The 22,978-nt window shown below is 54.5% G+C and overlaps 5 protein-coding genes across 6 annotated transcripts; all 5 read left to right on the forward strand.

Annotated features, from left to right (window-relative positions):
* Positions 1-151: 151 nt before the first annotated feature.
* ABB37_01140 (hypothetical protein) lies at positions 152-2,971 on the forward strand (the record flags this gene model as incomplete). Its single annotated transcript, XM_015797535.1, has 1 exon — positions 152-2,971. One exon carries the CDS (start codon positions 152-154, stop codon positions 2,969-2,971), a length of 2,820 nt encoding a protein of 939 aa, XP_015663055.1.
* Positions 2,972-4,503: 1,532 nt separating this feature from the next.
* On the forward strand, positions 4,504-5,963 carry ABB37_01141 (putative ubiquitin-conjugating enzyme protein; the record flags this gene model as incomplete). The annotated part of the gene is made up of 1 exon (XM_015797536.1): positions 4,504-5,963. Exon 1 carries the CDS (start codon positions 5,148-5,150, stop codon positions 5,961-5,963), a length of 816 nt encoding a protein of 271 aa, XP_015663056.1. The 5' UTR covers positions 4,504-5,147.
* Positions 5,964-6,981: 1,018 nt separating this feature from the next.
* ABB37_01142 (putative calpain-like cysteine peptidase putativecysteine peptidase Clan CA family C2) lies at positions 6,982-12,957 on the forward strand (the record flags this gene model as incomplete). 2 transcript variants are annotated; one of them, XM_015797537.1, is made up of 1 exon in its annotated part: positions 6,982-12,957. In XM_015797537.1, the coding sequence occupies exon 1, from the start codon at positions 7,090-7,092 to the stop codon at positions 12,955-12,957; it is 5,868 nt and encodes a 1,955-aa protein (XP_015663057.1). In that variant the 5' UTR covers positions 6,982-7,089. The 2 variants fall into 2 exon arrangements, with proteins under 2 accessions (XP_015663057.1, XP_015663058.1); XM_015797538.1 differs by having other exon boundaries at positions 7,001-12,957.
* A 3,341-nt stretch (positions 12,958-16,298) lies between these two features.
* On the forward strand, positions 16,299-17,975 carry ABB37_01143 (hypothetical protein; the record flags this gene model as incomplete). Its single annotated transcript, XM_015797539.1, has 1 exon — positions 16,299-17,975. The coding sequence occupies one exon, from the start codon at positions 16,299-16,301 to the stop codon at positions 17,973-17,975; it is 1,677 nt and encodes a 558-aa protein (XP_015663059.1).
* Positions 17,976-21,539: 3,564 nt separating this feature from the next.
* On the forward strand, positions 21,540-22,862 carry ABB37_01144 (hypothetical protein; the record flags this gene model as incomplete). Its single annotated transcript, XM_015797540.1, has 1 exon — positions 21,540-22,862. Exon 1 carries the CDS (start codon positions 21,651-21,653, stop codon positions 22,860-22,862), a length of 1,212 nt encoding a protein of 403 aa, XP_015663060.1. The 5' UTR covers positions 21,540-21,650.
* Between the last annotated feature and the right edge of the window lie 116 nt (positions 22,863-22,978).

Raw genomic sequence — 22,978 nt, forward strand, 5'->3', positions numbered from 1 at the left:
CCACCCCTCTCTCTCTCTCCTCTTCTTCTTCTTGTTTTTTCCCTTTACGATACTCTCTCTTGAAAACAGGGAAAATAGTTAATGTTTTGTCGTTTATTTTTCTTCTTTCAAACCACCCTAGTAAACCGAACAGCGTAAGCAGTACAACATCATGTCCTACGTCGTGTACGCGGTGGAGAATGCGGATCGCATGATTCTGATGGGTCCTCGGGTCGCTGATCAGCCGACCTTCAAGACCATCACACTTAGCTGGATCCAGGCGCCGAAGCTGGCCCGCCGCATGGCCACGGGTGGCTTTACGCCGGAGGAGCCGTACGCTTACGAGGCCGCCGAGCTGATCCGCTCCACCTTCATCGGCAAGCAGGTGCAGTTTGTCGAGGACTACTACATCGAGGCGCTGCAGCGCAGTGCGGGTCGCATCATGGACGCGAAGGGTCACGAGGCAACAGGCATGCTGCTCAAGGAGGGCCTCGCGTCGCTGCCGGACCGCATGCCGCCTCGCATGGAGAAGGAATTGTACGACATCTACGCCCAAATGTCTGCCGCAGCTCGTGCGGCAAAGAGAGGTCTTTTTAGCCTTGACGCCGCCAAGCATGTACGACAGATGACGTCTTACACGCCGGAGGAGCTGGCGGAGAAGATTGAGGGCATCAAGGGCCAGACACTGCAATCCCGCATTGAGAAGGTGGTGTCGCCCACGCTGATCATCATATCCGTGAAGGAGCTCGGCGACACGCAGTTCGGTGCTCACCTGACCGGCGTGACCTCGAAGGACAACGAGGACGAGGCGGTGAACGCGCAGGCAAAGTTCTTTCTGGAGCGCTTCCTGTTGAACCGCAACGTCAACGTCCAGTACGACGGCCTCGACAGCTACAAGAATGTGCTCGTCTCCATCGTGTCCTCCAAGGGCTCCTTCCAGAAGGAGTTGCTGTCGAACGGGTACGTCAAGATCCAGAACGCCACGCTGTCGCTCTCGGACCGCATTGACGAGCTGACGGCTGCAGAGGCCGCCGCAAAGAAGCTGCGGCTGGGGTGCTGGAAGAACTACGTGGAACCGGCAGAGGCGGCGGAGCCGGCAGAGGCGGGTGAGGGGGACGTCGCGGGTGCCAATGGCGAGACGGCGGAGGGTCAGAATGGGGAGCAGAAGCCGCAGGCCGCTGCCGCGCAGCACGTGGCGAAGCCCGTCGGTCTTCCGACGACGCTGCCGGACGGCACCGCGGGCCCTGCCTACACCGGGCCTGTGGAGTTCGTCGGTACCCTCGTACAGGTGGTCCACGGCGACACTGTCGTGATTCGCAATGACGCCAGCGGCCAGCTGATCCGTGTCTCCCTGGCTGGCGTGCGCAGCAGCAAGAACATCGACCGCGACCAGGACGGCAACTCCCCCGAAACACGCCTGACCTACCACGACTACTCCTGGGAGGCGAAGGAGTTCCTGCGCAGCCGCTACATCGGCGCGAAGGTGGTGGTGCAGGTCGAGTACGCGCGTGTGATCCCCGAGACGCGGGAGATCCGGCCAGCGGCGACGGTGCAGATTAAAGACACCGGCGTGAACATCGGCGTCGCCCTGCTGGAGGCCGGCTACGCCACCTTCTTCCTCGGCAAGAACGACAAGTGCAGCAAGACGAGCGAGCTGGCCGCCGCTGAGGAGGCTGCAAAGGAGGAGCCGAAAGGCGTCCACCGCGACATCCCCGGGGCGCCGATGAAGGTGCTGGAGCTGAGCCACCTCGGCGAGACCCGCAGCCGCTACTACCTCAGCTTCCTTCAGCGCGGCATGCAGGGCAGCCGTCCGCCGCCGCTGAAGGGTGTCGTGGACCTGGTGCTGGGCCCCAGCTCCCTGCGTGTGTACATCCCGAAGGAGAACTTCCAAATCCCCGTCAAGGTCGCCGGCGTCATGACCCCGTCCACCGCCTTCAACCCAAATGAGAAGGCGGACCCGTTCGCGCAGGAGGCGAAGGAGTACGTTATCGGCATCGCCCAGCAGCGCAACGTCACGATTCAGGTCTTCACCTCGGACCGCGCCGGCAACTTCATCTGTGCCGTCGTGCTGGAAGACGGCACGAACCTCTCCGTCGCGTTGGTGACGGAGGGCTACGCGACGGTGGCAAATGTGGACCGCCTGCCGTTTGCCCAGCAGCTCATTGAGGCAGAGGGCGAGGCGCGGACGGCGAAGAAGCACATATGGTCCGCTGAGGGCGGCATCCCGAAGCGCGCGGTGAAGATGGAGCAGGAGCGGGCGGCGGCCAACCCGCACTCGCTCGCCCGCGTGCTGGATGAGAGCGCCGCCTTCACGCCATTCATGATCACTGAGGTCGCTGAAGATGGCCTCTCCGTCTACCTGCAGGGCTACGATGCGGAGCAGGACAGCAAGAAGGGTCACATCCAAGACCTCATTAACCGCACCGTGGCGGGGGCCGAGTACACGCCGAAGAAGGGCGAGCGCGTCATTGCGCAGTACAGCGGCGACAAGACGTGGTGCCGTGCACAGGTGCTGAAGGCGCCGCGGGAAAGCAAAGTGGAGGTGCAGTTCATCGACTTCGGCAACACCGAATCGGTGCCGCTGAAGAACATTCGCGCCGTTCCGCGCGGCCCCGAATACGCGGCGGTGCGTGACACCCCAGCCTTTGCCAAGCAGGCCCGCCTCGCTTACCTGAAAGGGGTAGACCAGAACGAGGTGTTTGCCGGGATGGCCTACGCTGCGGTGGAGGAGTACGCGGACGGCGAGGTGCTGGCCAGGGCGGTGTACCGCGACGGTGCCGGGCACACGTACTACACCGTGACGGCGAACGAGAACGTGTCGTCGCTGAGTGAGATTCTGCTGCAGCGTGGCTTGGCGCTGCTCGACCGCCGTGCGGCGAACGTGGACCCGAAGGATTACCACCGTCACGAAGCCGCGCAGGAGATTGCTCGCAAGGGACACAAGAATTTGTGGCAGTACGGTGATATCGACGAGGGTGATGGGGATGAATGAGAATCTATTGGCTGATTCCTTTCCGCTATGTTTGTAGCGCGAAAGGGCGTAGAGGAGCGTTTGGCACTGAAGCGGCTGCGTTGCGGCCGTTTGTTCGGTTTTTGCACATTCGTGTGTGTGTGTGTGTGTGTTTTCCGCGATGCTCTGTTGTTCAGCCTCTCGCCGCATGGCGTTGCTTTCGCGCTCATGAGCGGAGACTGAAAACACGAGAAAACGCAACCTGTTTTCACCGCGTTGCGTTGCTTTTGTTTTTGCTGTCTTAAGTGCGCCTTTATTACTTTCCTTTTTTTTTGTTACAACTCTCTCTCTCTCTGTTGTTCTTGCGTTGGTAGCTGGTACGTCGTTGCGACCTCTGGGCTGAGCGTTGCAACAACGAACCATGCTGAAGCAGCAGCGCGCACGCGAGCGAGCGAGAACAGCGCTTTTGCGCACCCTTTTTTTCTTCTTCTTCTTTTACCTGAGGCCTCATCTTCAGTTTTTTTTTGGTGTTTCAACTCTTCCAGCGGAGTTTTGTGTGAGTACCGAACCGACGAGAGTTTCATAGTCCCGCTTTCTCAGGGTGACAGGCGTGACGTGCTCGAGCGGGTTTCTTTTGTTATTCTTCGTGTTTGTGGCGTGTGCCACTTCTGCGTTGTGCGGCGAAATCAAGAAAACGGTTGTGCTCGCCAACCGACATCTCCCGTTTTCTTCGCTGCATTTTTTTCTTTTGAGGTACTTCTGGTTCTCCTCGCTCCTCTGTGTCTAAAGAAAAACTGATGGTGTAAACTTCAAATGTCAACTATATGTGTGTGCGTTGCGTGTGTATTTTGGTGTGGATTGTAGTTGTCTCGAATAATGCTGAACGCTTCTTCTGTGGCGGCTGACACGATGCCGCACCATCGACTTCTGGTGCCTATTTCTGCTTCTCCTCCGTTGGCCTGTCCGCGCGAGGGCGGCACGAAAGAAAAGGAAAGGAAGGAAGGAAGGAAGGAGAAACAACGAGCGTGGGTTTTGTGTTTCTGTTTTGTACAATGTCGTGCGCATTCTTTATCTTTTGGTTTAGACCTCTCTTTGTTGTTGCCAACGCGTCGAAACGGGAACCGATGAAAGACAGGAAAAACATGCACTCTACATAATAATAATAATAAAGAGAGTGTGAAAGGTTGACGGACGGAGAGGCTCCTCCGTTATACAAGGAAGGAAAAAAGATGCAGCCTTTACGCGGAACGGAACGCACAGCTGTTCACTCAACTCCCACTGCACAAAACCGTGCAATTGTTGTTCTCGTTGTGCGCTTACGGACTGTGACTTACGCCTCTTTCCTAGAGAGACGGGTGCTGTTTTTCACACCTCATGGAAAGGCGATAAACCTAGACGGCCACGTTGCTCCCTGCAACCAGCTTTTTAGGGATGGGGAGTGCAACGAGCCTGTTTGGTAAGTGTGTTTATGAGGAGCGATGTACTTATTGTTGTTGTTGGCGCTTTACTTTCTCTGGTCCTTCTCTTCAAGGTTTTCATCTCATACATAATTCCCGAAATAAAAATTTGGTTGCAGTTCTTTGCCATTTGCATGCGGACGAAACAAATCAAACAGAACAGCTCTATTGTTATTATTGTTATTATCTGAGTGTAAATCTGCGAAGTGTTTACGTTGTTCTTACGATTTAACCTAATTCTATTTAATAGCCTACTATCTGAATTCGCTAGCCGTCGTTGTGTATGTGTTTGCGTGTGTACGGTGTGTGGCCTAGTGAGGTTTAAAACCAGCTGAATCTACTATTACCGTGATTACTAGGACGTTTGTGTGTGTGCCTGGCTCGTGCGTCATCGTTGTCGGCGACACAGCATCACTACTGGTTTCGTAAGCCCTTCATATATATATATATATTAATATTTTTTGTTGCTGCTCTCAGCCTTCCCTTGCCTACATTTATCTCCACTATATACACCTATATTCCCTTCACGCAAACACTCGTCTTTTACCGCATTGGCTACGACAGAGAGACGGAAAGAAACAGAGAGACAAGTGTTGTATCGGTTCTGTTGTCTGAACTGATTTCGGTTATATATATATATTGTTGTGTCGTGCGCTTCCGTCTTTTTGTTTGTGTGTGTGTGTGTGTGGCTGTGCGCATCTACAACACTGTCCCGTAATCTCTGCTTACCATAACGTTGCAGTTGCGAACGTCTGACCCGAATGTCCGCTCTCCCGCACATCCAAAAGGAGTTCCGCAACCTCACGAGGGACCCGCCGGCGGGCTTCCGAGTGGAGCTGAAGGACAACAGTTTCTTCACCTGGACCGTGTGGTTCACCGGGCCGGAGGGCACGCCCTACGCCGGTGGCCAGTACAAGGCATGCATGACCTTCCCAAAGGAGTTCCCCATGGAGCCGCCAACCTTCCGCGTGCTGTCGTCTTTTTGGCACCCCAACGTGTACCCGGATGGCCGGGTGTGCATCTCCATCCTGCACCCCCCGGGCGTGGATGAGATGAACTCTGAGGAGACCGCCATGATGCGCTGGACGCCTGTCCAGACAATCCGATCCGTGCTGCTCTCCATCGTATCGCTCTGGAGCGATCCCGACCCGAAGGACGCCGGTGCGCCGGCGAACGTCGATGCCCTGGTGCAGTACCGCAACAGCCGTCCCGAGTTTGATGCGCGGTGCAGGGAGCTCGCGGCAAAGTCGCTGACTGAACTGCCGCCGGACTTCGAGGCACCCTCGATGGAGGAGCGGGTGGAGGTGACGAAGGCGCCGGGGAACACCTTCGACTACCTGGCCTCCGACGATGACGAGTTGGATGACGACGTTGACGACGACTTCGACGACTTCAACGCGCCCCCCGCACCGCCGTCTGCGACCAGCGGGTCTGCTGATCCCGCCAAGAAGTACGACGAGGAGCTGCGGCAGCTTCGCGCAATGAATGTGGGCGAGGGCAAGAGCGATGCGGAGTTGCTGAATCTGTTAGTAAAGTATCGCGGTGAGCTGGCGAGTGTGATAGGTGATTTGTGCTGAAGTGTCAGTGTTATTATTATTATTATTATTATTATTATTGTTATTGTTTTAAATCCAGAGTCTCTACTGTTATTTTGGTTGAGTGTATCTGTGTACATTCTTCATGCAGCATCGCTTTGCGCTATGCAGCCTTGTTCAAGCCTTTCTTTTTCTTCTCATTTCTGGTGCGTTCTCAGCTGCGCATCTTTCTATTCGTATGTATACCATTCTTCGTTTTAAATTGCTTCTGACTGTTTTCTTTCTCTTTTTTTTTTCGCCAATGATCAGTGATTGTTCCACAACGCTTTGTTCTGTAATATCAAATCCGTTTCGACTCCATCTCCGCTCTTACTCACGTTTGCGTCGTGTTCTTTACCTTTTTTTTTTGAAGGAGGAGCTTCATTGTGGTGTCTTTCATAGGCATTCTTGAGCAATAATATATAATGAAACGAAGGTCTATGTGTGTTTTGGCTTCCGTTCCACGGACAGTTTTTGTTTCTGTCATGTTTTTGGTGCGTTGCGATGTGCCTTCAGTGGAGGAGGTGTGCGTGTCCGTTTTCGACGCTTCTGTGCAAACGGGTCTCCGATGAGGAATCGGAGAAAGTAAAAAAAAGTATAACGACCTGACCGAAGATGGCTGTGCTAGAGAGGGGGAAACAATGATGGAGCCCCCGTTTTTTTCTTCTGCGAAGGAGGTTTCTTTCGCATCCAGTCTTGAGAGCGTCTCGAATAAGCCTCTAACCGAAACGGTCTATTTCGTACAGTATTCGATGCGTACTGTTTTGTTCTTTGACTGCTGAACGTCAGTGCGTGGCAGGGCTGAGAGTTTTGAAGTGGACAGACCGAAAAACACTATTTCATCTTGTTGCGTTGTTTGCAAAAAAAAAATAATTCAGTTGTGAACACCGCTCGTTATGTTCAGTCGCAGCGGCTGCTGTCCTCTCTTTCACACTTCGTCACTTCGCGTGCATCCTCAATTTTTGTTTCTTGCTTCCTTTCTTCTTCCTAACCACAACGCGTCTCCCTTATCTCGTCGTCAAGTGTTGGCTCTTGCAATCAGTTTTTTTTCTCCCCATCCTCTTCAAGAGCTGCCGTTGCTTTTCTTCCGTGAATATATTGGAACCCTTCAAAGCACGCGCCGTTCTTCATGCCGGCCAAAGCGGTTCCACCCAACACGCGTAGCAAGTCCCCGGGCTCCGCGTCCTCGCATGTCTGCAGCCAACAGTGCAGCCTGCCCGTCTGGGACGATGCCCAAATCGCACAGGAGAACTGGGGGAGCCCTCTAATCGCAACGTCCTCCGGCGGGGGCGGCACCGATGGCGGTCAAGACGCGGGATGGCAAAGCGCCGCCAAAACAAAATCCCCCGGCGCACACGTCGCAGCGTCTGGCGGCGGGGCGGAGGCCATTTTCCACGATCAGGCAGGACATCAGTGTGTGACTGACTTCATCCAGGCGTGTCGGACGGCCACAGACGACGCCGCCCCCACGGGGGTAACGGTGTCGGTTGATTCACCCACATCGGGTGAGGTGATGTGGAAGCGGCCAGTGGATATCTTCCGCCCCTTTCGCCCCGTCGTGCACCGCAACGCGACTCCATTTCTCAACCCCTACGCTTCGGAGGATGCGCTAACCCCGATGGAAATCACCGTCGCGGAGGAGCCGTGCCGCGCGCCGTCCGTGACGGGTGCAACAACGACGGCTGCAGCGATCGGCGCAGGTGCCGGCAACAGCAAGAAGTCGAACGCAGGAACGGCTCGCAGCGCTGAGGGCGCCGCGGCGGCCGTCGCAGAGGCGTTTCATCAGCAGTACCCCGAGGCGGTGACCGTGCTGGAGGACTTCGTCGGCGACGACGTTACGCGGTGGTCGCACTGCTCACGGATGGAGGCCGTCCGCCGCTACCGTGCGCTGCCGGTGCTGATGCAGCCATACGACGGTGCCCTCGTCGCCGGTTGTGCCGAGACTCCGGCGGAGGCGTGCGGGTCGCGGTACAGCACCGCCCTGCGGCACAAGCTGAAGCAAGCGGAGCAGCTCTCCGCCCTCGCCGAGGCACCGCCGTTTTTGATGACGGCGCTGGACAGCGCCTTGTTGGCCGTGGAGCGAGCCCAGCGCTTCATTCCGGCGGGGTCGTACCTGTGGGAGCTGGTGCACCCGCACGCCCCTGGCACCTGCCACCCGGTGTACAACCCGTTCGGCAAGTACGCGGTGAAGCTGTTTATCGCCGGTGCGTACCGCAAAGTCATTGTCGATGATCGCCTGCCGGTGGATGTGCTCGGCCGCCCGCTACTGACGACGACTTCATTGAAGGAGCTGTGGCCGGCGTTGATTGGCAAGGCGATTGTGAAGGCGTTGGGCCCCGTAACCGGGGTGGAGGCGCTGGTCGCCTCGCCCGAGTTGATTGTGTCGGTGCTGATGGGAAATTGGGTGCCGCAGTACCTCTCCCCGCGTCACGCACCGGTGTCGACGATGACGGCCCTCCTCTTGTACGAGCGCCGTCTGAAGAAGCTGTCGACGATCCCCACGCCGCTGCTGCAGGACGCGCAGCCCACCTCGCCGGGGAAAGGCGACAACGCCGCACAGGACGCCGACCGTGCGATCAAGAAGGACTTGAAGAGCGCAGGAAGTGGTGACGGTGGCGGCATGCACGCCCCTCGTCGACGATCCTCTGCGCATAGCAAGCGCTCCACCGTGAAGAAGAACAGCAGCGCGACCGACAGCTCGCAGACAGACGAGCAGCAGCCTCTCTACGCCTCGGAGTACTGCTCCGCCACCGTTGATGAGCCGATCCCCGACCAATCCATGTACGTGTGCGGGCTCCGCGCTGTCCCGGTGCAAAACGGTTCTGTTGATGCTGCCGCTTCTGCCGTTGCTAGTGCCCGCCCGGCTTACCAGCTCCTCACCATACACGCCATGAAGCCCTTTCGGAACACCTTTGCGTTACTCCTCCACACCACACCGCGCATTCAGCTGACGGAGGGCGTTTTCGAAAAAGAAAAGGACGCCGATGACGTGAGTGCGCTGCAGCGCTGGAGCAGTCACCAGTACCGCCAAGTCCACGACACGGTCAAAACCCGCGCGACCAGCGCCAGCGCAGGCGACACCGCGACAGACTTGCTGTCGCCCACTACGGCGACGGAGATGGTGGTGGTCGACAACGTACGCAGCCCATCCGTCACGGCTTGCTGGCTCACGTTGGAGGAGTTCATGGCGCAGATGGAGCAGGTGGTGGTGTGGCGCGTACTGGAGGGCACGTACGCGCACGAAAGATCCATCACGGGAGAGGCAGTGCTGCAGTACAGCGGGACGGGGAGAGCAGGGGACGGCACCACTAGCGGCAGCAGCAATAATAAAACCGATTTAGCGGCTTCCTCCGCGAAGCAGTCGCCTGCATCCGTCAGTCTGAAAGGCGGCCATCCACCACGTGAGGGGTCGCATGCGGGTTCGACACCGACGGCGATGCGCAACAGCAAACCGGCCGCTCAGGCGCAAGACACGTTGTACCCATCGACAATCGCGCCCACGTGTGTGTGGTGGAAACTGACGGCCGCTACCGCGGTGGAGGCGTTCGTGGTGGTATCGAGCCCGACGCTGACAGAGGCCCTTCCAACAGTGCCTAGCGGCAGTACTGGTACTCCTGTTGCTGCTGCGGATGCGGCGGTGGTTGCGACTGCTGCTGACAATGATGCGTTGAACGTGGTGTCGGCGCAGGATCTTGCAGCTGCGCGTGAGCGACGCGTAGAGCTGCATCACTTCCAGTGGGAGCGCGCCGAACCGCTCAACCACGTCGGATCCGTCGCGTACACCGACGGCGCGCTGCGCTCGACGGAGCTGCGGTTCCGTCCCGGCACGCACCTGCTGCGGGTGGATCTCCACAACCTTCAAGCGGCCGACACCATCGCCTTTCTCTCCGACGCCGTCATGGAGGTGCAGCTGGGCTTGAGCAACGAGTTCAGCCACGATGGCTTTGCCACCGTGACGGACGCCGGCACGCACCCTGCTATGCCGCTGCTGGACGTGGAGTACATCTGGCTGAAGCGCGTCTTCACGCTGGCCAAGCCCACCGCTCTGACGATGGTGCTGTCGACGCTGGACGCGGCAGAGGACTTGGCTGTGCACCGTCGTGTGAACACTGCCACGCAGCGGGCCCCTGCCAGCGCCGGTGGTGCTGCAGCCGCCGCGGGGGGCAAATCCGCGCACGGCAAAGGCGGGTCTCCAGCGAACGTACGTGGTGGGGCCGCTGCGGTGAACAACGCCGCCTCGGCCTCTTTTAAGAAGGGCAGCTCGGGTGTGGCGGCCGAGGCCAGCAAAGAGCCGCCGCGGCCGTCGGCCATCGCCGGCGAGGCGTCAGAGAGCCGAGCCGAACTGCGAGGTGTATCCATTCTCCGCTTCACCACCTTAGTGTTGGTGAACCTCGACAACCCGAAAGACTTCCGGGTCGGCAGTGCTGGACGATTGGTGCAGCTGCAACTGGAGCCCAACGAGAAGGGCTACCTCGTTGTTGCCTACACTTCCGTGCCCGCTGCGCTGCTGAGTGACACCGCGCTACGTGAACAAGACCATCTGGTGGACGAGGTATCCGATGTGTTCCACATGGTGCGTCTCCCCACTGTTCCAACAGGTACTGTCGAACTGGATTCTCCCTTGCCGGTTGACCTGCAGAGTTCGAGCAACACCGGCATCACTCCCGCCGTGCCGCTGTTCCCTGCAGGTCAGTGGAAGTTGACGCTGCGCTCCGATGCGGAGCTGCAGGCCTTTGACAGCGTCGTGCACAACATCCACGACGTGCAGATCGAGGCAGACCTGCCACGTGGTGGGTCCCCGGTGCTCTTCCGCCGCCTGTGCAACGTGGTGGAGCCGACACATCTGTCTCTCCTGGCCCAGCTGCGCACCCCGCTGCCGATGGCGTACACCGTGCGCATCACTCGTCCTGGCGCGGCATCCGCCACGACGGAGGTGTCCTCCACTACCATGACAACGGCCTCCAAGAACACCAACGCGACTTCTGCTTTTTCACCTGTCGTGCCGAGCGAGTCGCTTTTCCCGGTGGAGGACGGCGCAGCAAACGCGTTTACGGTCTTTGAGTCTGCGCCGGCGGAGGACCGCCTCTTCGTCGCGGACGTTTTCCTCCCCTGCACGCACGAGGGCACCGTGAAGGTCGGCAAAACCACCGGCGGCCCCACCGGCGGGGGAGGCGGCGCGGCTGGCTCGACCACATACGTTATCGAGGCGTTTGTTGCACAGGCAAGCGCGACGGCGTGGAACGATCAGTGTCTGCGACACCAGGCGGAGGTGTTTGCGCAGGTGCGCGACAGAGCCGAGGTGCGTGCGGTGGCGCTGCAGCAACATGATGTGGAAGAGTTTCAACAGGACCCAGAGGGCTTCCTGCAGCGCCGGAGGGAGGCGGCGTCGCAGCGTCGCCAGCAGGTGGCAGAGTTGGCGGAGAAGACCGTCACGAGTGTCCAGGCCGATGTCGCCGCCGCCGCCGCCGCCGCTTCTGTCACGGATACGCGCGGCGCACGAGGGCGGACGAGCAGCTCCACCCGTCGCCAGAGCCGTCGTGTGTCGAATGCGCTGGACACGTACGTCAAGGACTCCTTCCGCCGTCAATCATCGTCGGTGGCGGAGGATGAAGTGAGCGATGCAGCCGCATTGGCCCTGCTCGACACAGCCGATCCCGCCAGCCTTGTGCACCTCAGCGCGCAGTTGAGCTTCTCCAGTCCACGCGCGGAGTTGAGGGAGGAGGCACCGGACCTGGACCCCACGGCAAAGCTGCGCCAGCACATCAAGGAAACGATGTCGTGGCTGCAGGAGCGCATCGGCGACGCCGTAGCGGCAACCCGCGTCGGGTCCGGCTCGCCCGCTCCCCCACCCGTCGCGGGCGGGCAACCCGGCGCCTCCTCTTCGTCCCCCGGCAACACAAAGTCGCAGGCGGCGCGAAACCAAAAGGAAAGTGCCGCGTCCACGGCGCTGTCTGTCGAGGACGCCCTGCACGCCAAGGTGGCCCGTCAAAGCCGTCTCGCCTATCTGCGTAACCCCCAACACATTTTTCTTCCCTCGTTCGAGGTGGGGGAGGATGGCCTTGTCGAGGTGGCGGCCTCGGCGGCCGCTGGCATGGCGGTCAGCGCACCTTTAAATCCAACCAAATCGAAGCAACAGCACGATGGCAGTACAGGCGGGGGTCACGCTGGCAGTATTTCCTCCACCACCGCGGCAACCGCACGGGGCAGTCATAAGGAGTCCAACGGCTCGGGTGGCTCGGCGGCACGGATGCTGAGCATCACCTCAACGGAGATGTCGCCCTTCCCGGTGGCCTCCCACGGAACGGAGGCGGTGCTGCTCGACGGCGTGGCGACCCGCTTCCGCTACGCTGCCCCACTTGCGCCGTCGCAGCACCGCGTGGAGCTGCTGCGGCTGCGCGCCTACGAAGAGTCGGCGAGCACCGCAGCGGGGCGTGAGAAGGACGCGACCGGAGGTGCGGCGGGGGGCGGCAGCGGCAGCGGCGCAACGACCGGTAAGCGGCTGAAGGCGTCCTCCGCGGCTGGCGGGGCGGCGGCGGGTTCGGCGAAAGGTGGGGCGGGCGCGGCGTCGACGGCGGCCGGCAGCGGGTCCGCTGCGACGACCAGCGTGGCGGCTGGCGGCGGGGCGGTGGGCGGTGCCGTAAGCATTGCGGGGGCCTCTACGCTTTTCTACCCGCTGACGACGGCGGAGTGCGACGCGCTGGTGTGGCCGCTGCAGGCGCCGCTGTTCGATGCCATGAAGACGTGTGACCCGGCAGCGGCGCCGGCCACGCGGTCGGTGAAGGCGGAGCGCCGGGCACGGTTTCGCACGAGCTATCAGACCTACTTTGAAGCGATGGCGGCACAGAAGGCCACGGCAGCCACGCAGAGTCGCGGCAGCGGCGGCGGCGACAGCGCGGATGCGGCGACTCGCCCGGTCGTGTACCACTCCCTACTGGGGATCAAAGAAGAAGACTTGAGTATGACGCTGCGGACGAAGAAATCGGCGCCGGCGGTGTGAGTGGGGAAATCTAACGGAGTCGTATCTCTTTTTCCTTTTGAATGTAAATCAAAGAAAGCTGCACACGTCAGACACGAATGACGATGTAAGCGGCGAATTGAACAGTGCTACGCTCTCCTGATGTACAGTGTCAACGTGTCACTCGACACACAAACAGTAAGTGGACCAGTCGCATTCTCCATCCAACAAGTGTGGGAGTTGTCTTGCGAAGATAAGCTGAAACACACGTGCGTCGCGCACTGCAAAACCGCAGCAGTCGGCACAGCTGTGAGGCCACACCTATGTCTTGCTTGTTGGCTGGGAGCAGGGAAAAGAAGCGGGTTCATACTCCCCCCCCCCCAAAAAAAAAACGAAAATAACGGATCAACGCAAACTGCTTTTGATACCAAGACCGCAACCACAACAATGCCGTGGTGTAACTTTACTGGAGAAGGAACGAAACCTTCTAACAGGTTCCAAAAGAATCACAACTTTTTTTTCCTATTGGGGTGTCACTATCAATCCCTTCTCGTCTTTTCTCTGTCTCCCTCTTCTTCTTTCTTCATTCCTCCTTCTCGGCATCATTATATATATATATATATATATATAAAAGAATCTTTCTCATTTTTCCCAAAAAGGTTCTTCTGCCTCGTAGCAGTTCGCGTCATCGCTTGCTGTTATTATTACTCTTATTTGTATTCTGTTTTTCGTTGCACTATTTTGAAATTCACTTCTTCTTTCGTCTCGTTGATCTTTTTTCCTTTTTTGCTGCTGCTGTTGTTGCTGTTGTTGTTGTTGCTCGTCACGAACGTTCTCAAATTTTCGTTGTTAGTTAATGCGTTGTAGCCGAAAGCAGCAATAGCAACATTAAGACAAGAACAAAACAAAATCACGCAAGGCAAATCTCTGTCACTTGAAACCCACCTATTCTTTTTGTATTTTCCTCGCCGTTTTACCAATTGTTTTACGCAAAGAAATAATTTTTTTGGCGCCTTTCCTTGACTTCCCAACGGGAACCGAAAACGAATAGTTGGAACGGTTTACCAAAACTCGACCAATCCATTCTGTGCTCTTTCATTCGCCTCAGCCAATCATCGTTTACGCCACTATTTGTTATATATTGTCTGTTACTCTTGGGTAAATAAGTGCTGGCAAATACAAAGTTTCCGAGTACTGTTAATCCTTTTTTTTCTTTCTGCCCTTTTCATTTGAAAAGATAGAATTTTATGCATTTCCTTTTTTTTTGAAATCTTATCATCACGAGTGACACACTTACACGTTTGAAAGCGCCTCTTTTTCTTCCTTCTCCTTTTACTAGGCTCCCCCCCCCTTCTGTTTGCTTCTCATTGTTCTTGAAAGGAACACAAAAACCCGTGTAGCGAAGCCAAAGGCGAACACGGCTCCAAGAAATAACATTCGCCGCGCGTTTGCGCTGTATAGAGCACATATTTTTTTTCCCGTTTTCTACAAAATTGCCGTAGCTGCCGACCTCGCCATTCGCAACCCTGCTCGACGCTACGCATTACTTGTTGATCCTGTCTTTTGTAGGCTATCACCAACTACCGGTGACTCCTCAATCGCATTTCCCGCTTTGGCGGAAGAAGAGCAATACATTTTTTTTTTGCCTCAGAACTTTCCTTCTTTTTCTTGTTCCTCTCCATATAACTTAAATTTCATATCACTTTAAAAGGAAAAGGAAAAGAAAAAAACACAGCTTCCGGCTGTATAAGTTTAAATCTGTGAGCGTCGCGCACCACACCAGTGGTATATCTAGTCCAAAGGATCGTTTGGTGAGAGGAGAACATCAACCACAAAATAAAAGAGGTCAGCACAGGTTGCAACCGTTTTTTGTTCCTGAAGCTTTTTTTTTCTTCTCTCTCTCTCGTCGCATCGGTGTTGGTCTTCTTGTTTTTGTCGTGAGTGTGTGTGTGCTCGTTTTCGTTATTTGCTGCAGCACTCGCCCTCTCTCTCGTTCTTACTGTACTGCCCCTTCAAAGGCTGTAGTGGGGGCTATCTCAGTGTTCTTTCAGCGAAAATTTCTTTTCCTTGAACAATAGGTTTGCTTCTGCGTTGGAAGTTTGTTTAGCCGCACTTGCTCCCGTTCTCTTTCGTTCTGTTTTGTTTTCGCGAACGTTCTTTCAGCGTCGTCGTGTCGTAGTAACGCTTTGAACGGACCTGTAGTACACTCTTCATTGACTCCTCACCTCGCACAAAATTTTGAAGCTGAAAACAAAATCGGAAAAAGTTAAGAGAAGCTTCTTGGAAATTGCTTTCATTATTACTATTATTTTTTGGTTCTACTTTTCTTCTCTATATCTCTTCACTTCACGTGTGTTTCTCCCCCTTCCTTTCTCTTCCTATACACACCGCATCCTTTTTTTTTTTTCTTTGCTTGTGAATTGTTTCTGAAGTTCTGTTCATTTACTTTTCTCCATCCCCCATTTCTTCATTATTTTTTGTTTTCCCGTCGACTTTGTACGATCGAGGAGCCAAACATTTGATACCACTTTTTAGCTCTACTAGCCTTCCTCTACCCCATCTCTTTTCCTTTCTTTCTTGTTGTTATTACCAGAAAGAAAGACCGTGCGAATATCTGAAGCAGGAGGTTTTCATACTAGTTTTTTTTTTTAGGGGATTTTCACTAACTTTTACGTGCCCGCTTCTCACCGCTTCACATCCGAAGAATAATCATTGAAGACGGATCACTTGATCAGCGAGTTCCAGGTTTTTTCCCCCTTTTGTGCTGGCTTGTTTGAACGTGCGTGTAGTAGCTTCATCACTTTTAGCTTGGTTCTCATTTTCATTCTTTTCTTTCTCATTCTTCTTTGAGAAGCCTTTTCCCTTTTAAGGAATACGACGAAGTAACAGTTAGTATTATTGTTACTACATATTTTTTGTGGAACACTTTTTGGAGAATTTTTATTTCTGTGTTTTCCTGCTGTCCCTTTCTTTTTGGCATTGCACATCTTCTCTTTTTTTCCCTCTTTGTTTGCGTGTCTGTGTGGGTTAAATTAACTTTAGTGGTTTCGCGCCTTTTTTTGTTTTGCAAACTGGACCACTGTTGTGCTCTTTGTGGTTTTCATAGCTACTTTTTAAAGTATTTTCTTGCTCTTTTATCTTTCCAACTCGCGCCCTCTCTGTTTCTCCATTTTATTATTATTGGCGCGCGCATTGAAAGAAGAAAGTATCTTCGCTCGTGGGGGGTCCGACTGCTCTTTGCAGCTACTCCTTCAAGTTCTTTGCGTTTCTCCATCTTTTACGCAGTGTCTCTCAACCCTTTTCATTTTTTCCCCTTCCCTTCCCCTTCCCCGTCGTTCAAAACGTCCGCCATCACCTCTAGCTGGATCGTCCCGTCGAGTGCGATGGACGAACTCTTCGACGACGAGATGCGCACCAACGCGCTCAACGACCCTGGGCTCTTTCTCGATCTGGAGGAGGACGACGATGACGTGGTGCTGTCGGGGGCGCTGTCCTTACCAAACACCCTGATGCCCCCACCGCCGTCCGAGCATTCGGCATCCCAGCCACCGCAGCAACAGTCTGTAGGGCAATCTTCCACCACCTCACGACTCTCCGGCATGGGTATTCCAAAACTGGATGTGACAGTGCTGAACGACGTGACGCCCAACCCAGCCGCGCAGATGCAGCCGCAGCAGCAACTACAGCACAACGGCACTCCAGGCACGGCGAACACCCCCGCGGCGTACTCCCGCGACGGCGCTGTGGACCAGCTTGCTTTAGCATATGGATCTTCGAATCCGAACTCCCCCCCGCACAACACTGCCACGTCGCCCAATTTGGCCGCCTTTAACGTCTACAGCAACATCGCCTGCCCCCCGCTGTGTGCTAAAAACTTGAACTTCCGCGACTTCCTGAATAAAAAAATTGTCCCGCAAAAGATCGAAAATGAAGAATCCACTGGCGTCTTTGTGGGCCAGCTGCCCAGCAGCTACTCGGAGGACGACATTGAGGCGTTGCTGAAAGCGATTGGCAACGAGTATGGGCAGACGGTGCAGGTGCGCGATGTGAAGAGCCACAACCGCGACCGCACCTGCGCCTTCGTCATGATCAACGCCGGCGCGCTGAACGCCGTGCTGGACTTCACCAAGCGCGTACTGTGCGACATCAACTGCGTCTGGGTAGTGGATCACAGCCAGGCCGCACAGCTGCCCATCTTTGTGCAGCAGATGCCGCGCGATCAACTCCGCGGCGTGCCGAAGGCGGCGTTGGTGCTCGAGAAGCTCACCCCGCAGTCCAAGCCGCGCCACATCGCGCACCCCGCCCAGACTGGCCTCCCGACCAGCCCGTCAGCGGCGTACGGCGGAATTCAGCCGAACTTGATTAGTTCGATGTCGGTGATGACACACCCGGTCATCCTGCAGCAGCAGCAGCACGGCGGCGTCGCACCAGGCGTGGGAATGGTGCCGCCCGCTGCGTTCATGGACGCAACCGGTCTTCAAGCCACGTCGCCGTTTGCTGGGTCTGGCTACGTGCCGTCGCCGTCCATGGGCAACGCACTGCCGCAGTTCTTCAGCACCGGTGCGTTTCAAGATCCTGGCGCCACCGGCGCGCTGTTCAGCGCCAACGGCGGCGCTCCCAGCCCAACCTCCGTGTACGCGATGCAGATGGGGACCAACAGCAGCATCGCAAGCATTGAGGCGGCAAATCAAATGATGATCGCCGCCTCGCGCTCGCGCACCAACTCGCAGAGCCACCAACTGAACATGGCACCTCTCCCCGTACCTAACGGGTCGGCGGACGGCTTAGCGCCAGTGCGGACGGCGGTGCAGCTCACCTCCACCTTGCAACAGGAACACTGCAGCTGTGGACGAATGCTGTTTCTGTCGCAGTACCCGAAGTCCGGCACGTGCGCCAAGTGCAGTGCCATCATCAACTCAAACGAGGTTGCGTACTGGTGTCCGAACGGACACATCGCGGTGTGCATCATGTGTGCCCTTCAAACAAGCGTCACCACGGACGCGAACTCTGGCACGAACGCTCGCGTTATGCAGCCACAAAGCGAAGTAATGCTTCATTAAAACCCTTTTTTTTTCTTTTGCGCTTTGTTGTTGCCGCTATCACCCAGATAGCAAGAAAAGGGTTGCCGCCTTGACTGTGTCTCGCAGGGGAAGAACCCAAGAGCTTTACGTGTCGTTATTTTCCTTTTTTTAGTATCTCTTGGCTGACATGGCGACGGTCGCAGAGCGGTGTGGATTACGTCTCTTCTTCTTCCTCTTGTTTTTTCGTAGTCATTCGCATTCTCATTTTTACCTCATTAAACTCTTCTTTCTCTCTTCTATTTTTTTTTCATGTTCTCGGCAGATTTGGTTTGACTCCTCCCTCTTTCCTGGCGGAGAACAAAAGAAATAAATGAATTTATATACATATATATATTCTCTTCAATTGCGTATCGTTCCTGTTCCCTGTCTCACCCTGTGCGGAGCTCTAGTGTCGTGCTTTGTTTTCCGACACTGTGAAGGGGCGGGAGGGCGTCAAACAACTGAACTCACGCACACCCACACGCATACAGGCACCGAAGCGGCACAGTTTGCCCTAGAGTGTTCTTTTTTTTCTTTTGCTTGTTTAGTTTTCCTGGTTCTAATCCCTCACTGCAGTTCTTTTTTGTAGGTGTGACGCACACGGCAGTCTTTCTCTTTCTCTCTCTATACGCCTCCGATGCGTCGCAATTTCAATGCTCCATGTAGAGGCGAAAAACGGCATGTGGTTGCAGTGGTCGGGGGGGGGGGGGGGGGAGGGGAAGGACGCTGATAAGAAATGTATGACCCCGTCTACATCAACGTTGTCTTGTGCAGTCTGCAGCGTTCCGGTTTCCTCCCTTTAACACAACATAGTTCCTTCACTTCTGTTCTTCCTCTTAAGTTTTTTTTTTTCTCTGTGTGTGTTTGTGTGTGTGCTATAAACTCTTGTTCCGAGCTCTTCCCATTTATTTCTAATTCTCTTATTATTATTGTTATTATTGAACGGATTGCTGATTCATGCAAGGAGACTAAAGTAGCGGTGAATGGCGATCTCCCAAACACACACAGAACACAAGAACAACAACGCAAAATCCACACTCTCCGTAATACTAATAGAAAAAAAAAGCCACATCCAGAAACACAAGAAAATTGCAGCAACGTTGGCACGTTCTGATTACACTTATCTTGAAATGGTTTCGACTTGTGTGTAGTGGATCGTTTTGTTGGCTTCTTACTCTATTTTTTTTTTTTTAATAGTATTACGTTTGGTTTCTCCAGAAACGCGCATTTCAGAAGTGTATGATAAATAACGCACGTTATTTATCTCGAAGTCTTTCTTCTTTTTAAGTATTTTTCTTCGCATGGTTTGCACAGCAGAGAGACCATTTTTTTTTTCTTCGTATGTGCGTGTGTCATTCTCGGTATACATCGAACGTCTCTTGCGTTCTGTGTTGTGAGCCTTGGGATACCTGCCAAATCTTGTTGATGTAGCGTTGCTGGATGTCGTTTTCTCCTCTCTCTTCTTTTTTTTTTTGAAATTGCCCTCATTTATCTCTCGGTTTGCAGTTTCGTTCGTAAGTGTTACGAGCACGAAGCTTCGTCTGTCGTCTTGCCTCTCTGTGCGTGTTTTTGTCTCTTTCTGGAAAGCAACTATTCACTTTTTTTGTGTTTTACTTCGCTCCACTTTGGCTTCTTTTCCCCTCTTTAATTGCGCTTATTTAGGTCCCTGGAAATCGATATAAATACTCTCGTGTTTTCGAGGCAAGAAAAAGAACGACGTATCAGTCTTCTCAACCTGGAAAAAAAAAGAAGAAGGAGAAGAACCACAGCAAATATGTACATATCGCCTCGATATTGTTACCCTTTAAAGAAGAGCTTTCTTTCTGAAGTTACGCAACAGTTGTGGTTGCGTGCTCTCTCTCTCTCTCTCGTTTTACTCTATCAAAAAGAAAATACTGGAGTATAACACATAGGATACTATTTTTTCACTTTTATGTTCTTTTTCTTTTTGGTATTCGTGCTTCGACTGTAAGTGATTCTCTTTTCTGTGTTTTCGTGCTGTAGCTTCTCTCATTTGATATTGGATGGTGGTCTTCGATGCACCCTTCGGCTCTGTCTGGACAGGCCCAACACATATTTTCCTCTGATACTGCAATGTTTCATATTCGGTTTTTATTGTCTCTCAACGCTTATATGTGAACCCCCCCCCCAAAAAAAAAAAAATCAACCAAAAATAATGCGAAACGCGCTTTTCCATTTCGATGCAAGGTGCATCTGCAGTTTCCGTTACTTACCCTCGTGTATTTTGTTTTTCCGATTCAGTTTGTTTTCTGTTTCGTTGTAGAGCGTAGGGCAAGTACGATGCACATGCGTGTCACCGACTCCTTTCTGTTCCCTTTCCTTTCTGGTTAACTTCGCTCCTCTCATCTCCTTTTCTTTTTTTTTTGTTGCTTGAACGAAATATGGCAACTCGGAAGAAATTTCTGTGTTTCCTACCGAGTGTGTCTCTCATTTGAAATATTTAAAAACGAAGAAAGAGCATAATAATGTTTTCTGACCTGCTATTGTCACGCGGAAGGGCGAAGGAGTGTGTGAAGCTTCCTGTGTTCGCTGTTTCTTCTCCTGCTGAGGGAGCAGAATATTATTATTGCTTTTGTTCTCTCGCTTCTTGATGTTGTGCCTCTGTTTATCCGCCTTTTTCGCACTGCGCAAGCGAAAGGCGAACTCGTTTTAAAGTTGCTGTTTCCAAGAAAAATACGTAAAATTATGCACTGTCAGCGATCGTCCGTGGGGCCGTCTGCTGATCTTGTCAAAACAACGTCTTTTAAAAAGCAGGTGTGCTGGCATGCGTTTTCATTGTCACGGTTTTGTAGGTCGCCACCGGTTTTTTAAGTCTTATTCGCCTTTTGTAACCGGTAGTCAGATAGTGTTGTCAGGGGTGATATCGTGTTATGTCAGCGTCTTGTCGGCTAGTATGCTACGATGGAAAAATCTTTATATATATATATATATGTAGTTGACAAATCAATTTTTGTTGTTGTAGTGAGTGTTGCGGCTTTTCATTGTCACCTATCCGTTTTTTTACTTTCTTATTCTATTTTTACTCCTCTGTGAGAGTTGTGCCGGGTAGTGCTGAAGACCCGCGACCTTTCTTTTCGTTCTTTCTTGTCGGGTTGTATTCGGCACGAGCGGCGTTTCTGTTTGTTTCTCCTTCTTTTGATTTTTCATTCTCTAGTGGCCGGCGGCATGCGGAAAGTGCATGCGACGCTCCGTTTCTCATATAAGTAATGCTAGTAACCGTGATAGGAGCAGGACAGCTAATTTGGTGCTGAAGTGGACACCTGTCCGACGGGGTTTGCATTCGTCCAAAAGAGGGAAAGAGAGAGCTTTTTGCCGTTGTTATCTCAACGCTATCTTTTGCGCGCTGAAACAACCTGTTCACCTCGTCGACGCCCCGATTCTATTTTGTTGATGCGTGTACACGTCTCGGAGGAGAGGGAAATCTTATCTTGAGCTTCCGAAGCGCAGCCGCCGTCCCACCGGAAGGCTTCTGTCGCCGTAGCACCACACTCATGCACCTCTTTTCTTCTCGCTCCTCTTTTCTTCTTCTTGCGGTTCGCTTGCAGACCGAGTGAGTGTATTTGTCTTGTGTATTTTTGTAGGTTTCCTCTCTCTTTCTTTTTCTTCTTAGTAGTAGTTGTCCACTTCTTTCTGCGTCACAGGTAGCGTGCAATCATGGAGCTCTCCTTAAGCCAGGCGGCGGACATCTCGGTCGTCTCGAAATACTACCCGCCCGTCGCAGCGAGCGCCATCACCTACGCTGTGAGCAGCTTTCTCCCCTACGCGAACAACTTCCCGAACTCTCGCGCACGTCTCACGCCAAGCCCGGGCGTCGCGGAGCCGCTGCACCTGGAGTGCTTCCTGATGATCCGCAAGACGCCCAAGGACGTCGGCACCCCGCTGCTAGTGGTGTTATCCTTCACCGATCAGTATCCGCAGCAGATCCCGTCAGCCGTGCTGGTGGCCCCGCCGGGTAAGGAGAAGATTAAGCAGCCCTACCCCGTTATGTCGCCGGACGGACGCATTCAGGTCGAGTGCCTCTCCATTCTGCGCGGGGTGGAGCGGCCGTACCCGCTGCTGGACGTGCTCCTCGCCATCAGTGAGCAGTTCGAGCTCGAGTACCCGCTGGTCGGACCTGACTACCGCCCTCCAACGACGTCGCCCTCCGCAGCGACGGCGAACTCGACGATGCAGACGGTCGACCCCGCTCGCAAGGCACTCGTGCAGGAAGCGGCAGAGAAGGTGGTGATCGATGTAAATGAGAAGGCGAGCAACTACCTCGACACCCGTGAGCAGGCCTTACAGTACTTGCAGAAGCTGAACGAGTCCAACCGGGAGCTGCAAAAAGCAAAAGAGATGCTACAGACGCATCAGGGGGAGCTGCAGGAGTACGTGCCGAGCGTAAGCAACGTGAGTTCACTGCTGCGGCAGTTGGAAGGGCACTCCGACACCGTCGAGGAGCACGCCAGCTGCCTGGTGCCGGCCGACCCGTTGCAGGCACGTGCGCTGGAGCTGATGGCTGAAATCCACGCCTCGGATGACCTGTTGGCGCTGCTCGAGGACGGGCTGAAGCGGGAGGTGTTTACGTGCGACGAGTACGTGAAGAACGTGTCAGAGGTCGGCAGGGACCAATTCGTCTCGCGCTTTCTGTATTTGCGGGCATCGGAGAAGTTGAAGAAGTCGGAGCCAGCGGTTCCGTCGCTGTCCAGTCGAACCTCGTCTGGGATCCCGAGCTCGCCGCCGGACATCCCGCAGCGGCTGAGTCCGACGCACGCCCTGCACACCGAGTTCCCGTCGACGGACTCGGAGGTGATTCGCGATGTGCTGGCCTCCGTGAACAACGACGTGCCCGTCGCTCGCCAGAAGCTGAAGATGATGTTTGCCTAAAAGGGAAGCGAGGAGAGTTGCTCTTGTGGTTTATTGTTAGCGTAAAGAAGGTACTCTGATGACGCACAGAATGCTGGTGTTGTCATTACCGCGGCTTTTTCGTCGCTTCACCTTTG

Source organism: Leptomonas pyrrhocoris, assembly GCF_001293395.1.
Source record: "Leptomonas pyrrhocoris isolate H10 chromosome Unknown, whole genome shotgun sequence".
Lineage (NCBI taxonomy): Eukaryota > Euglenozoa > Kinetoplastea > Trypanosomatida > Trypanosomatidae > Leptomonas > Leptomonas pyrrhocoris.